We start from the raw sequence: 14,237 nt of genomic DNA, 5'->3' as shown, positions 1-14,237 counted from the left end.
TGAAGAGCCAGGATTTACAGGAGTGAGCTCACCAGTGCTCAGCCGATGCCAGGTTCTTGCTTGATAGGTGACCCAGCCTCAGCTGTCCCATCTGTAAAGCGGGAACCACCTGCCCTGCAGGATGATGGAGGGAGGAAGCCTACACTAGTCTCCAGCCCCCCCGGGGTGGGTCGGGTCGCCTGTGGTGGTTGTATCCATAGTGTTTATTTCCCCCTCAGCCTCTGGCTCTGAGAAGCACTGCCTGTAGATTTCTGGAACCTTCTAGATTCCTGGAGTGTCTGAATGCAGTGACTGGGTCGGTGGGTGGGGGGCTCGGGCAGGGATTAAATCACAGCCAAAGCTCAGCAGAGACTCAGATTTCCTTTTATTTTTTTTTTTTTTAACATCCCGAGGCAGAGCTTTGTTTCCTAGGGTCATATGACTGTCCCCCCCAGCCCGCCCGCCCGCCCGCCCGCCCGCCGGCCGGTCTGGGGGCGGTGTCGCAACGCTGGGCGGGCGGCGCGGGGCGGGGCGGGGGCGCAGCCTGGAGGCGCCACGTGACCCGCCCGCGCGTATAAAAGGGGGCCAGGCTGCCGTTCCTCCTCATCCCGTCCTCTCCTTCGGAACCTTGGTTGCCGAGCCCGAGCCCCCCGGATCCGGATCGGGACCTCCTCGGAACCCCCCCGCCGAGCCACGCACCCCAGCCAGTTCCCCGCTCAGCGAGCCCCAGCCCAGCGATGGAGCGCCAGCCCCAAGACAGGCAAGTGTGGGTGGGCCCCGGTCCCGGGACCCCGAGAGAGGTGGGCACCGGGACCCTCTGTCTCTGTGTGCGGACTGGGACGGGCTGCCTGCCCTGCCCGGGCAGTTGGGAGGAGAAAGGGTGATTGTTGTGCCTGGCGCCCTGCGGGGGGTGTGCGTGGACGGACACCCCCCGTCCCCCCCCCCCGTTGGGGGTGTTCCCTCGTGTCAGCACTTAGAACTGCCAACTTGAGGGGTCTGGCTTGGTGGTAGTTCTGCCTGGTGTGGCTGGGCCATCCCCTCCCCCGTCCACAGGACTGGTGTGCCCCGTCCTGGGTGGCAGCCCGCTCTGCTCGAGCCATGTCAGGACTGGGGCGGGGGGGGGGGGGACCCCGGGACTGGCTGGGGGCTCCATCCTCCTCCCAAGAATTTGAACTGTGCACACCTGTGAGAGGGAAGGCTCTGGAGAAGGGAGAGATGTCAATTCTGAAAAGAGGGATTCAGACACAGCAGAAATACATCTCAGGAAGGGATGGACCCCTTCCCCGCCCTTCCCCTCTCCCTTCCCTTTCTCCTCTCCGTTCCCTCTTTTCCTTCCTTCCTTTCTTTCATGGTGCTGGAGATCTTGCACATGCTAGGCAAGGACTCCCCCAGTGAGCTGCATCCCCAGCTTTAAAATTTTTGAGACATGCTAAATCGCCCCCGCTAGTCTTGAACTTTGGATCTTTCTGCTCCTGGTCTCAGCAGCTGAGATTGTGGGCGTGCCCACCACATCCCCACGGGACTTTTTCTTTGAGTACTGGGGAAATTCTTAGATCTTTTTTTTTTTTTTGGTCAGTCTTAGGGCTTGAGCTCTGGGTCTGGGTGCTGTCCCCGGGCTCTTCTGCTCAAGCCTAGTTAGCGCTCTACTACTTGAGCTACAACACCACTTCTGGTTTCCTTGTGATTAATTGGAGATAAAGAGTTTCATGGACTTTCCTGCTTGGGCTGGCTTTGAACCACAATCCTCCGTTCTCAGCCTCCTGAGTAGCTAGGAGCCACAGATACCCAGCCCTCTTAGACCTGTTTTTTTGGCCAGTCCTGGGGCTTGGACCCAGGGTCTGAGCACTGTCCCTGGCTTTTTTTTTTTTTGGCCAGTCGTGGGCCTTGGACTCAGGGCCTGAGCACTGTCCCTGGCTTCTTCCCGTTCAAGGCTAGCACTCTGCCACTTGAGCCACAGCGCCGCTTCTGGCCGTTTTCTTTCTGTATATGTGGTGCTGGGGAATCGAACCTAGGGCCTCGTGTATCCGAGGCAGGCACTCTTGCCACTAGGCTATATCCCCAGCCCCCTGGCTTCTTTTTGTTCAAGGCTAGCATTCTACCACTATGAGCCACCGTGCCACTTCTGGCCATTTTCTGTATATGTGGTGCTTGGGAATCGAACCCAGGGCTTTATGTATATGAGGCGAGCACTCTTACCACTAGGCCATATTTCCAGCCCCCCCCCCCTTAGGCCTTTTAATGCAGTTTGATGAGGATCGCATTCTACTCTGTGTGTGTGTGTGTTTCACAAGATTTGCCATCTGCAACTTTGAAAGAAATCAATTAAACAATCAAAACAAGCCTGGCACTTGTGGCTTACACCTGTGATCCTAGCTACTCACGAGGCTGAGATCTGAAGATTGTGGTTCCAAGCTAGCCCCAGCAGAAAAGCTCCCCCTACCCCCTTTATCTCCAGTTAACCACTCAAGAACTGGAAGTAGTGCTGTGGCTCAAGTGGTGGAGTGCTAGTCTTGAGACAAAGAGGCTCAGGGACAGCGCCCAGGTCCTGAGTTCAAGACCTACAACCAAAAAAAGAAAAAAAAAAAAGCAGTGGTGTTGAACTCTGGGGCTTGTCACCCCTGCCTGCTGATGGGACTGTGCTGGGCTCCCCTGGCCTTCCCTGGGCATGACTGGGGGCAGGGGCTTCCCTTTGAGAATACTATTTTAGTGACAGCATTGACAGGAGTAAATGAAGTTGCTGGGAGGGGGGACTGTATAGCATGTTGGATATGGCTTGCACGTGCATCGCCCTTTACTGAACTCCCTCTTTCTCTCTGCAGCATGCCCCAGGACCTGTCAGAAGCCTTGAAGGAGGCCACCAAGGAGGTGCACGTACAGGCTGAGAATGCCGAGTTTATGAGGAACTTTCAGAAGGGCCAGGTGACCCGAGAGGGCTTTAAGGTAAGTGGCCTGGTGGGTTCCACCCTACTGGAGACATGATGTGTGTGCCCAAGGCTCAAGCTAGCTGCTAAGTAGAGGCCAGAGTCAGGGATGGCCAGGGACCAAGTAGGCTTGATCAAGGAAGTCAGTTTACTAATCTGAATGCTGAGGCTGGGAGAGGTGACTGGCTGATGTGGTCACACAGCTGACTCAGGGCCTGCTCTCTAGTGTTGGTGGAGGCCCTCAGGTAACAACAGTGTTATCAACTGACTACCCAGTCTGTGCTGGTCAATTTATATACTTGTTCCTTAATCCTGATGATGATGAGAAGACTCAGAGAAGTTGAGTGGTTCACAAAAAGTAACACAACTGTGTAAGCAGATGGAAAAGATCCAAAGAAGGGGCTGGGGATATGGCCTAGTGGCAAGAGTGCTTGCCTCGTATACATGAGGCCCTGGGTTTGATCCCCCAGCACCACATATACACAAAATGGCCAGAAGTGGTGCTGTGGCTCCAGTGGCAGAGTGCTAGCCTTGAGCAAGAAGAAGCCAGGGACAGTGCTCAGGCCCTGAGTCCAAGACCCAGGACTGGCCAAAAAAAAAAAAAAATCCAAAGAAAACAAACATGGGTCTGATGTTGGCCCTTAGGCTCCTTGACCTGATTTTTTCTTTGATGCTGGGGATTAAACCCAGTGCCTTGCTCATGTTAGGCAAGTGCTCTGCCACTGAGCTACAGCCTCAGCCTTTTTTGTTTCGTTGTTTGTTTGAGTCTTGTTCTGCAGCCAAGGCTGGCCTTGAATTTATGATCCTCCTGCCTTTACCTCCCTAGTGCTGGCATTACAGGCATGAACCCCTATTCCTTCCTCTCCTGATCAAAGTTTGCCTCTGAAGACAAAAGGGTCTGTGGGATGGGTTTGGACCCTGACAGGACCTTTTTTTTAAAAAAAACAAACAAAAAAACTAGACCCAAGTCACCTCATCTAGCAATCCAAGCTGCCTGTCCCAAGCTGCTTTTCTCCCTCATCCATGATGTGGGATTTCAACATCAGGATCTTTCTAAGCACTTAATGTACACTAGGCCCTGGTTTTGGTGTTTCCTGGCATGGTTGTGCAATTTGTGCCAATAGAAGGAAAAACTTACCAAAAAACAGGCAGGTTTTGGTGTTTCACACCATCAAAAACATCTGTTGCCTTGCTCCAGTGGCTCATGCCTGTAATCCTAGCTATTCAGGAGGCTGAGATCTGGGGATCACGATTTGAAGCCAACCCGGACATGAAAAGTCATGAGACTTTTATTTCCAATTAACTATGAAAAAGCCAAAAATGGGTCTGGGAATATGATCTAGTGGTAGAGTCCTTGCTTCACATACATGAAGCCCTGGGTTTGATTCCTCAGCACCACATATGTAGAAAAAGCCAGAAGTGGTTTTGTGGCTCAAGAGGTAGAGTGCTAACCTTGAGCAAAAAGAAGCCAGGGACAGTGCTCAGGCCCTGAGTTCAAGCTCCAGGACTGGCAAAAAAAAAAAGCCAAGCGTAAAGCTGTAGTCTTAAGTGGGGGAACACTAGCCTTAAGCACTAAAGCTCAGAGACAGTGTCCAGTAATTAAGTTCAAGCCTCAGGATTGGCACCAAACAAAAAAAAGTCTGTATTGTCCTGGAACCAGTGGGCTCATGCCTATAATCTTAGCTGTGCCGTGCTGGAGGTTAAGATCTGAGGATTGTGTTCAAAGCCAGCATGGGCAGGAAAGTTAGTGAGCCTAATCTCCAGTTAGCTTCCAGAAAGCTCTTAATTTTTGGTATAGCTCACATGGTAGATGGCCAGTCTTGAGCAAAAAAGCTGAAGGACAGTGCACAGGCTTGTGAGTTCAAGCCCCAGAACTGGCTCTCACAATCTGTGTTAGGAAAGGGTGATCCACGTTGTGGAGGAAGAGAGCTGGGTTCTACCACTTGTGACACCTACCCCTGCCTGAGCCCTTACTTCCATCATGAAGGATGCTTTGGTGCGAGGAGGTCTGACCTGCAGTGCTGGGGGGTCCTGGCTGTGTCCTATGGCTGGAAGGTCTTTGCAATTCCCCTCTCCCATCTCTAAAAGAATATATACGCCCAGTTGTTGGGGGCAGAGAAGTGACTGTTGGAATGTGCTGTCCAAAGCCACTGTAGACTTTGGATCCTGCCTGTAATTCACAAGTCACAGTGAGCACCATTGACGGAGGCAGCCCTGAACTCCTTGCTGTTAGGCTGCTGGGATGATAGGTACAGTCAGCTGATAGGAAGACTAAGTGCCAGGCCACTCCCTGGCTTGCACTTGAAACTTAATTCTACCTTCTGCAACCCCATAATAGAGTGGGTGTTCAGAGTATGTCCTAAGGCTGAGGTGGACAGGAACCACCTGACTTGTAGTCACTAACCTGGAACCATCTGTTGCCCTAGGTTGGGTAGCTGAGGCTAGAGGGCAAATGACTCAGCCAAGCTTACACAGCTGGGGCCTGCGGGAGCTGAGTTAGTTAGAACTGGTTCTCTGTCATACTGGAAAGTCTCACCTCTCTTACACCAGGCTTCTTAGTTGTCTGGAATGGGATTTCCAAGTACGTTTGGGCTTATGGAATTGTGACCCCTTGTACAACTACTTAATAGTAGTAAAGGCCAGGTAGTAGTGGTTCAGACCTGTGACCCTAGCTACTCAGGAGTCTAAGATCTAAGGATCACAGTTCAAAGCCAACCTCGGCAGGAAAGTCTGTGAGATTCTTACTCTAATTAACCACCAAAAAACCACAACTGTGGTTGAACTGTGGTTGAACAACTGTGTAGAACTATGGTTCCAAGTGGTAGAGTGCTAGTCTTGAGCACAAGAGCTCAAGGACTGCACCTAGGCCCTGAGTTCAAGCCCCATGACTAAAAAAAAAGAAAATAATAACTAATTAAAATAAATAAAAAGAGTGTTTGGGCTTAAAAATAACTCAGCTTTCACGAGAACTCCCTAACTTTGACTCCTGCAAACTCAAGCTGGATTCTTTATGTGTACCTGGTGTTTCCCAAGTGCTGGACCTGTTGCTCAGCTCAGCACCTAAAGACAGCAGAACTGGGGCCACAGGAAGAACTGCTCTGCAGGTGCCATCCCACCCAGAGCCCAGAGATGCCTGGCCAGTGTCCTCTGAGCACTTTCATCATGTCTTGCCCTGCTCCAGAGCCATGGTAGTTCTTTGGCAGCACCAGACTCCCAATTTCTTTCTTCCTTTCTTTTTTTTGTGTGCCATGCCAGTATTGGAGCTTGACCTAGGGGCCAGGAGGTGCTGTCCCTGAGCTCTTTCACTCAATGCTGGCTTTGAACCGTGATTCCCAGATCTCAGCCTCCTGAGTAGCTAGGATTACAGGTGTGAACCACCAGCTCCAGGCTCCCAATTTCTTATTCCCTGTGCAACCCCAAGATCTCAAACCCTTTCTGAACATTTGTTTTCCACAAAATGGGAACAGAATCGCTCTTAATGGATTTGTGTCCAAATTAAACAAGGCAGCATGTGTTACTCAGTAAGGTTAAAAAATGTTTTTAGCTGAGAAAGCCATAGTGGAATGTTCCCCTGGGGGAGACACCTACGTGCCAGCTAGAGAGGACTGGAGGGTCCTAGGAGGCAGGGGCCCAGGCAGGGAGGGGGTGACAGAGGCATGGGCCAGGGCAGGAATGGAGAGCCAGACCCTGTCCTTGTGTTTCCAGCTGGTGATGGCCTCCCTGTACCACATCTACACGGCTCTGGAGGAGGAGATTGAGCGGAACAAGGCAAGCCCTGTCTTCGCCCCCCTCTACTTTCCGGAGGAGCTGCACCGCAAGGCTGCCCTGGAGCAGGACATGGCTTTCTGGTATGGGCCCAGCTGGCAGAAGACCATCCCTTACACGCCGGCCACCCAGCACTATGTGAAGCGACTCCACGAGGTGGGAGTCTCGGAGCCTGAGCTGCTGGTGGCCCACGCCTACACACGCTACCTGGGTGACCTGTCTGGGGGCCAGGTCCTCAAGAAGATTGCACAGAAGGCCCTGGACCTACCCACCTCTGGTGAAGGCCTGGCTTTCTTCACCTTCCCCAACATTGAGAGCGCCACCAAGTTCAAGCAGCTCTACCGTGCCCGCATGAACACGCTGGAGATGACCCCCAAGACCAAGCAGAGGGTGATTGAAGAGGCCAAGACTGCATTCCTGCTCAATATCCAGGTGAGGGACCCACAGCCCAGGACGTCCTGCCCCCTGTTGAGTCTCCAGGCCCTGAGTATCATTAATGTTATGGGTCAGGGCTCAGCAGGTAGGCACTTATGGACCAGGGTCCAAGTTCTGCCACTTACCAGCTGTGTGATCTTGGGAAAATCCCATAATTCCTCCATGTCTCAGTTTCCCTGTATGCATTACAGGGATGATAACACCCCATTTTAGCATGGTGAGGGAGAAGAGCATTGGTGCTAGTGAAGTCCCTGCAGGAGTGCTAGCCACAGTGTAAGTCGAGCACTGTCCGCTGCGGTTCCTGTGCGGTGTGATCATCCCAGTGGTGACAAATCTGGGGAGCCTCTAAGGTGTCCACACACTCACTCATGGGTAGCCAAGTTGGCACTGCAAGGGTTTCAGGCACTGGACACAGCCCGTCTTTAGGCCAGTAAGGGGGGGGCCTCTCACTTCTTTCTACAGCTGTTCCAGTACTGGACGAAGTAGGAAGTGAGGTTGGAGCAAGGCCTCTCGAGGGGTGGGGTCCTCTTCACCCTAGATGGTGTGGTGTCCCATTGCTGAGTATGCCATGGGGCTGGAGGCCCAGCTGGGAGTCCCAGAGGAGACTGATCAGACACTCGTTAGAGCAGTGCTCAGCGGTCACTCCCTCACACCCAGTCACTCGTAGAAAAAGCCAATGGCTTCTAGCTGGCTCTGCATTCTGACTTGGGTTAGACTCAGGCAAAGCCCTCCAGCCCATCCCAGGTCCCAAGCCCTGGGAAGCTAAGGTACAATGCAGATATCAGGAGTGCCCATCTACTGTTCAACACAGGCAGAGTGATGCTTCCCCATGTGGACGGTAAAGGCATGAATGGCCACAGTGAATTTGCATCCAGGACAGCTGTTAGTTACTCTGGGGCCTGGGTCAGGTACACTCCGTATTTGGGAAGAGCAGGATTGTGCCTGTTGCATATTTGATATGCTGAGTAAAATGTAAATGAGCATTTACATTTTTCTTCTAATTTTATCATTGCCAAAATAGTTCATAACTAAGCTTTAAAACTGTCCTCAGCTGGGGTCTGGTAAAGTTGCTGTGTTGCTGACAAGGGTGTGTGTGTATGTCTTGTCTTGCAGCTGTTTGAGGAGTTGCAGGGACTGCTGCCCCAGGAGTCAAAGGACCAGAGCTCCTCTCAAGCTCCTGGGCTCCACCAGCGAGCCAGCCGCAAGGTGCAAGGTGAGGAGGGCATCTCTCCTGGCAGGGAATGGCGCTGTTCATCTTGAATACTTCTTTTGTATGTGTTGCTTTAGAGGGCTTCAACTCGGGACAGGGCCTGAGATTTTTCTTCTCAAGGCTAGCTCTCTAAAGCTTGTCTGAGCTTCACTTCCTGGTTTGTTTGTTTTTGGTGCCTTGTTGGAGATAAGGGTCTCATGAACTTTCCTACTTGGACTGGCTACAAACTGTGATCCTCAGATCATGAGGATCCTGAGTAGCTAGGATTATAGGTATATGCCACAGGCACCTGGCTTTCTTTACTCTTCTGTCTTCTGAATGTTTTAATTGAGAAATGAGGTGCAGGCTAAAGGGCACAAGGTTAACCTTCAATGTGACTGTTTCCCTACCTTAAGAATCAAGAGACAGTGAGTTGGGTCTAGTTTAGCAGTCTTCCCTTCCCCAGCTCTATGTGGAATTCTTTTATGGAGGGCAGTACTAGGTTGTTGTTTTTTTTTTTTTGTGCTTTCCTGGGATTTGAACTCAGGGCATGGATGCTGGCCCAATAGTCTCACAGATTTTCCAGTCCGAGGCTACTTTTGAACTGCCATTCTCAGATCTCAGCTTCCTTAAGTAGCTAGTGGCATGAGCCAATGGCGTGCTAGCACAGGGGTTTAAACTCAAGTTCTGTAATTCCAGGCACACCCAGCCCTTTGGTTTTAGTTATTTTTCAAATAGGGTTTTAAAGGGTTTTTTTTGGCCTCGGCTGGCCTAGACCCATAATCTTCCTACTTATGATGGATGCCTTTGTAGCTGGGATTACAGACCGACACCACCACACCCAGCTATTCTTACTGAAATGGGTTGACTTCTTTTGAGACTGTAACTAGTAAGCTGGTCTCCCAAGCGTGGCAGGATTCAAGGGACTTGTTTTCAGTATTACCCACCAGGAATGCAGGGAGGACACAGAATTGACTGGGTCTTGCTGTAAGGTTTGCCGGAAAGGAAACCTGCCACCTGGTTCAGGCAGAGAAGAGTTTATTGGGGAGAGAGAGCAAACTGCCAACCCACACAAGATGGATGTGCAGGGAGACAAAGAAGGAGGAAGAAAAAAGAGAAAAGGAAAGAAAAAGAGCAAAAGAGAGAGAGTAAGAGAGCAAAGGAAAAGAGAGGGGTCTCGTGTTGAGCCCTATTCTATAGGGAGAGACAGGAGGTATGGCCAGGTAGTTTGGATGTGACCTCAGAGAAGGGGGTGGTAACGGACTCCAGATGTGCCAATTACCTAGGTTACACAGGTACTGGGTACATGCTTCAACAGGAGCATCTGTGTGGAGCCCTCCAGGGGGTGGACCTTATACTTGCCTGTCACCCCTCCTCCTGCTCCTCAGGAGCTGCAGAAGGTATGGCTGTAGTGGAAACAAGGCCAAAGTATTCCACAAAATGTGCCCTTGCCCAGCCAGCACCCTCAAGAAGGGTGGTGCAGGACAATGGAACTCACTTGTCCTATGCCAGGGCCACAGGGGACCCCAGTGACAGGATTGGGCCTGGAGGGTTAGCTTGTGGCCAGTCAGATGGGACAAGATGGCCACCTGGTGGTATAAGGAGACTTTGCAGTAAGGTAATGGCTGTCAACAGGTGCAGATGAACAGTGAGGTCCTAGTTTTGTTTGTTTCTTTGGGGGACTTGCTCATTTGTGTGTGTGGTTATAGGGCTAGAACTCAGGGCCTGGGCTCTGTAAAGGCTAGTGCCTCTACCACTTTGAGCCACAGCTCTACTTCCAGTTTTCTAGTAGTTAATTGGAGATAAGAGTCTCACAGGCCAGGTACTGGCTCATACCTATAATCCCAGCTTCTCAGGAGGCTGAGATCTGAGGGTCGGGATTTCTGAAGCCAGCCCAGGCAGGAAAGGCCATGAAACTTTTTGTTGTTGTTGCTTATAGGGCTTGAACTTAGGGTCTGGGTGCTGTCCATGAGCTCTTTTCTGCAAGGCTATTAAGTACTCTACCACTTGAGCCACAGAGCCACTTTGGGTTTTCTAGCAGTTAATTGGAGATAGGAGTTTCAGAGCCTTTCCTGCCCGGGCTGGCATTTGAACCTCAATCCTCAGATTTCAGCCTCTTGAGCAGCTAGGATTAAAGGCATGAGCAACCAGCACCTGACTTAGTGGGGTTTTTTTTTTGTTCGTTTGCTTATTTTCTCTTTTGGAATTTCATTGGCTCATGAATTCCTGCTGCAGTCTTCTTCTTCTTTTTTTTTTTTGCCAGTCCTGGGGCTTGAACTCGGGGCCTGAGCTCTGTCCTTGGCTTTTTTTTTTTTGACTTGAGCTACAGTGCCACTTCTGGCTTTTTCTATGTATGTGGTGCTGAGGAACCGAACCCAGGGTTTCATGTATATGAGGCGAGCACTTTTACCATATTTCCAGCCCCTGCAGTTTTCTAAAATGTCAGATCCCTGGGACTTCACAGATCTGGTGGCTGATGGAACGTATCTGTGTCTTGGATATAAGTTTCTCTGGTGGGGCTGGGGCCAGAGCTTGTAGCCCTGGAATTAAATTTAAATTCTGACCCCAGTGGTGTCCCTTTATTTCCCATCCTGCCCATTACCTTACCACTGTTCTTACAAAACGTGTCAGCCTCTGAGGTGAAAATGTACAACTCAGACCTAATAACCAGGAAAACTTAAAGGGAGAGCCTTCCTGATCACAGAAAGAAGTTTGGGAAACATGCCCTGGGCCCAGGAGGAATCCCAAGGGCGAGCATGGAAGGACAAATGGTTTGGAGAGGTGAGGTAGTGAGCTTCCCACCTCTGGAGGGATTCACTCAATAACTAGAGGACACCCATTTGTGTTCTAGCAGAATCCTGGCCGTGGACAGGGACCGTAGCACAGTTGCCGAGGCCCCTCTGTGTTCTGTAGGTCTGGGATGTCAGACACTGCCCCCCTGGTATTGACCATGTCTGCTTTCCTTTTTCAGACTCTACCTCTGCAGAGGCTTCTAGAGGGAACGCCCAGCTCAGCAGACTCTCCCAGACGCCACTCCTCCGATGGGTCCTCACCTTCAGCTTTCTGGTGGCAACAGTGGCTGTGGGACTTTATGCCATATGAATACCAGAGTACCAGTCCTCGGGGGCCATGAACTGTCCAGTGAAGGACCCTCTCCTTGGAGTGATGCAGAATCGCTTGCCTGATTTTTCAATTTGGGGCACTGGAAGCTTTCAGAGCTTCTATCTAACCTCCTCATAGCCCTCTGAAATGGAGGGAGGTGCTTGTGGCATGTCCTCCTGGGCCCCCCCCCCCCCCCCCGCAAAAGCACATCCAGCCAGTGGCCTGGACATCCAAACCCAGCGGCCTAGGTTCCTGCAACAGAGCCCAGAAGACGTGGCCTGGCTGAAAGTAGCAGCTCTTCTGAGCCTTCCTATGTCCCTGGTCCCTGTATCTACCTTGGCACGACCATGACCGCTTTCTCAAGGGTCATGGAAGGCATTTTTTTCTATGTGCAGAGATGTTGTGTCTTATGTCTTTTGTTAGATCCATTCTTTGTTCTTGGTTCCACTTGAACAGTGTGGTGATGTCTTATGTTCTGTTGTTTTTATAACAAGGTGGGGCTATCTTTTTTGGAGAGGGTGGGGGGAGGGAGGGAGATGTTTTAACAAGAGTGTGGCTTTAGTTTCCATGTGGATGTGAAATAATAAAGGGCATTGTCTGAAAGTGTTGTCAGGGGCCTGTGTTTCTCATTCTTGTACTGTGGGAATCACCTCACACCCCTACATTCATTCTCAGTAACTGGACCCCTGTCAGAGAGGATCTTACCACGTCCTAAACCCAGGCCCTTCCTCTGCCACCCCCAGTCACAAAGGCCCTTGAGATGCTAAACGTGCAGCTTCCCCATCAGAGGAAGTGAAACCCTTCAAGGGATGGGCAGAGCAGGGGACTACCAGCAAGCAGGTGAGAATTGGGACTGGAAATCATCCCTCCTGGCTCTACTATTAAGTCTGGATCCTTGGGCAAGATGCTTCATATCTTCTTTACTATTTAGCATATATTAATTAAAAGGGGTGGGTTTTATTGTGGCATTTGCACTTAGTATACAATACATCTCACCCCCCACCCCCCGTCAGGCTCCTTTCCATCTTCCCCCAAAACACTTCCAACACTCACTGTTCCATTTCCATCCATGCCAACTGCTTACTTTGCCCATGTTCATCCTCATTCACCCTCCTTGTTAGCGCCTCTCATTCCATTTCCTGGGAAAACAAGAGCAATATAGCTGCCTCCCACAGCTGTCCAAACAACTACTACTGTGTATGGTCACATCAGAGGACCCCCCCCCCCATACCATAAGAGCCCGGGGCTCTGTGTTAAGGGGTTCAGGAGATCTGGCCCGGGTGTGGGGGGTGATAGAGGGGCTTCCAATTGCCTTTGTGAAAGGTGTGCTTCCGGTCTGGCGGCCACTGTGGACACACATGTCATGAGAACACATACATATACCCGAGGCCTAGGCATCAGACTGCAGTTGTGGCTCTCCCACCTTGGGCCCGGTTTCCTCCTGTGGAAACACGACAAATACTCATTGTGATGAAGGAAGGAAGGAGGGAAGGAGGTAGGGAGAGAAACCACCTTGAATTGTGCAAAAGGAGAAGAGCCAAATACTTTCTATTGACTGTAAAAGCTAAACAAAGCCTGGCACTAGTTACAGTGGTAAGGACAGATTATTTATTTTTGTTAGTGGTGGGTCAGGGTGCTGCCCCTGAGCTCTTTCCTCAGGGTTAGCATTCTATTTTTTTTTTTTTTCCTGGCCAGGCCTGGGGCTGAGCACTGTCCCTGGCTTTTTGCTCAAGGCAAACACTACCACTTGAGCCACTGTGCCACTTCTGGCTTTCTCTATATAAGTAATGCTAAGGAATTGAACCCAGGGCTTCATGTATAAAAGGCAAGCACTCTACCACTAAGCCTCATCATCACCAGCCCCAGGGGTAGCACTCATACCTTGAGCCACAGTGTCACTTCCAGTTTTTTGGTGTTTTAATTGGGAGATAAGAGTCTTAAGGTCTTTCCTGCCCAGGCTGGTTTTGAAATGGGACCCTCCCATCCAGTGTCCTGTGTAGCTAGGATTATAGGTGCAAGCCACTGGTACTCAGCAGGGACAGGTTTTAATCAGTAAAAGTTGTTGCAGTAGGGAAGAGGTCAAGAAGAATGGAAGTTGATTTTGATTTGGACATTGGTGAATGAGACATTTTGGTTAAAACAAGGTCTTGCTTTGGTGGGGGCTTAAGGAATATTCTTGCCTCAGTTTCTAAGACTAATGCCACTATATCCAACTGGGCTTTTTTTTTTTTTTTTTGCCAGTCCTGGGGCTTGAACTCAGGGCCTAAGCACTGTCCCTGGTGTCTTTTTGCTCAAGGCTAGCACTCTACCTCTTGAGCCACAGAGTCACTTGTGGCTTTTTCTGTTTATGTGGTAATGAGGAATCGAACCCAGGGCTTCATGCATGCTGGGAAAGCACTATACTACTAAGCCACATTCCCAGCCCTGGGCATTTTTTAATTTTTCTTTTTCTTTTTTTTTTTTGGCCAGTCCTGGGCCTTGGACTCAGGGCCTGAGCACCTTCCCTGGCTTCTTTTTGCTCAAGGCTAGCACTCTGCCACTTGAGCCACAGCGCCACTTCTGGCCGTTTTCTGTATATGTGGTGCTGGGGAATCGAACCTAGGGCCTCGTGTATCCGAGGCAGGCACTCTTGCCACTAGGCTATATCCCCAGCCCTAATTTTTATTTTTCTGATCCTAGGGCTTGAACTCTGGGCTTGTCTTTGAGCCTCTTTGTGCTCAAGGTTAGCGCTCTACCATTTGAGCCACAGTGCTTCTGGCTTTATCTGAGTAGTTTATTGGAAATAAAAGTCTCACAGACTTTTCTGCCCTGTCTGGCTTTGAACGGTAATCCTGAGATCTCAGCCT

The 14,237-nt window shown here is 50.7% G+C and overlaps 1 protein-coding gene across 1 annotated transcript; it reads left to right on the top strand.

Moving 5' to 3' along the window:
• Positions 1–643: 643 nt before the first annotated feature.
• On the top strand, positions 644–11,997 carry Hmox1 (heme oxygenase 1). Its single transcript, XM_048356284.1, has 5 exons — positions 644–739; positions 2,799–2,919; positions 6,606–7,097; positions 8,214–8,313; positions 11,261–11,997. Exons 1-5 carry the CDS (start codon positions 717–719, stop codon positions 11,389–11,391), a joined length of 867 nt encoding a protein of 288 aa, XP_048212241.1. The 5' UTR covers positions 644–716; the 3' UTR covers positions 11,392–11,997.
• Positions 11,998–14,237: the final 2,240 nt, after the last annotated feature.

Source organism: Perognathus longimembris, chromosome 1 (assembly GCF_023159225.1).
Source record: "Perognathus longimembris pacificus isolate PPM17 chromosome 1, ASM2315922v1, whole genome shotgun sequence".
NCBI classification, from domain to species: domain Eukaryota; kingdom Metazoa; phylum Chordata; class Mammalia; order Rodentia; family Heteromyidae; genus Perognathus; species Perognathus longimembris.
This window is presented reverse-complemented; position numbering and strand designations above follow the sequence as displayed.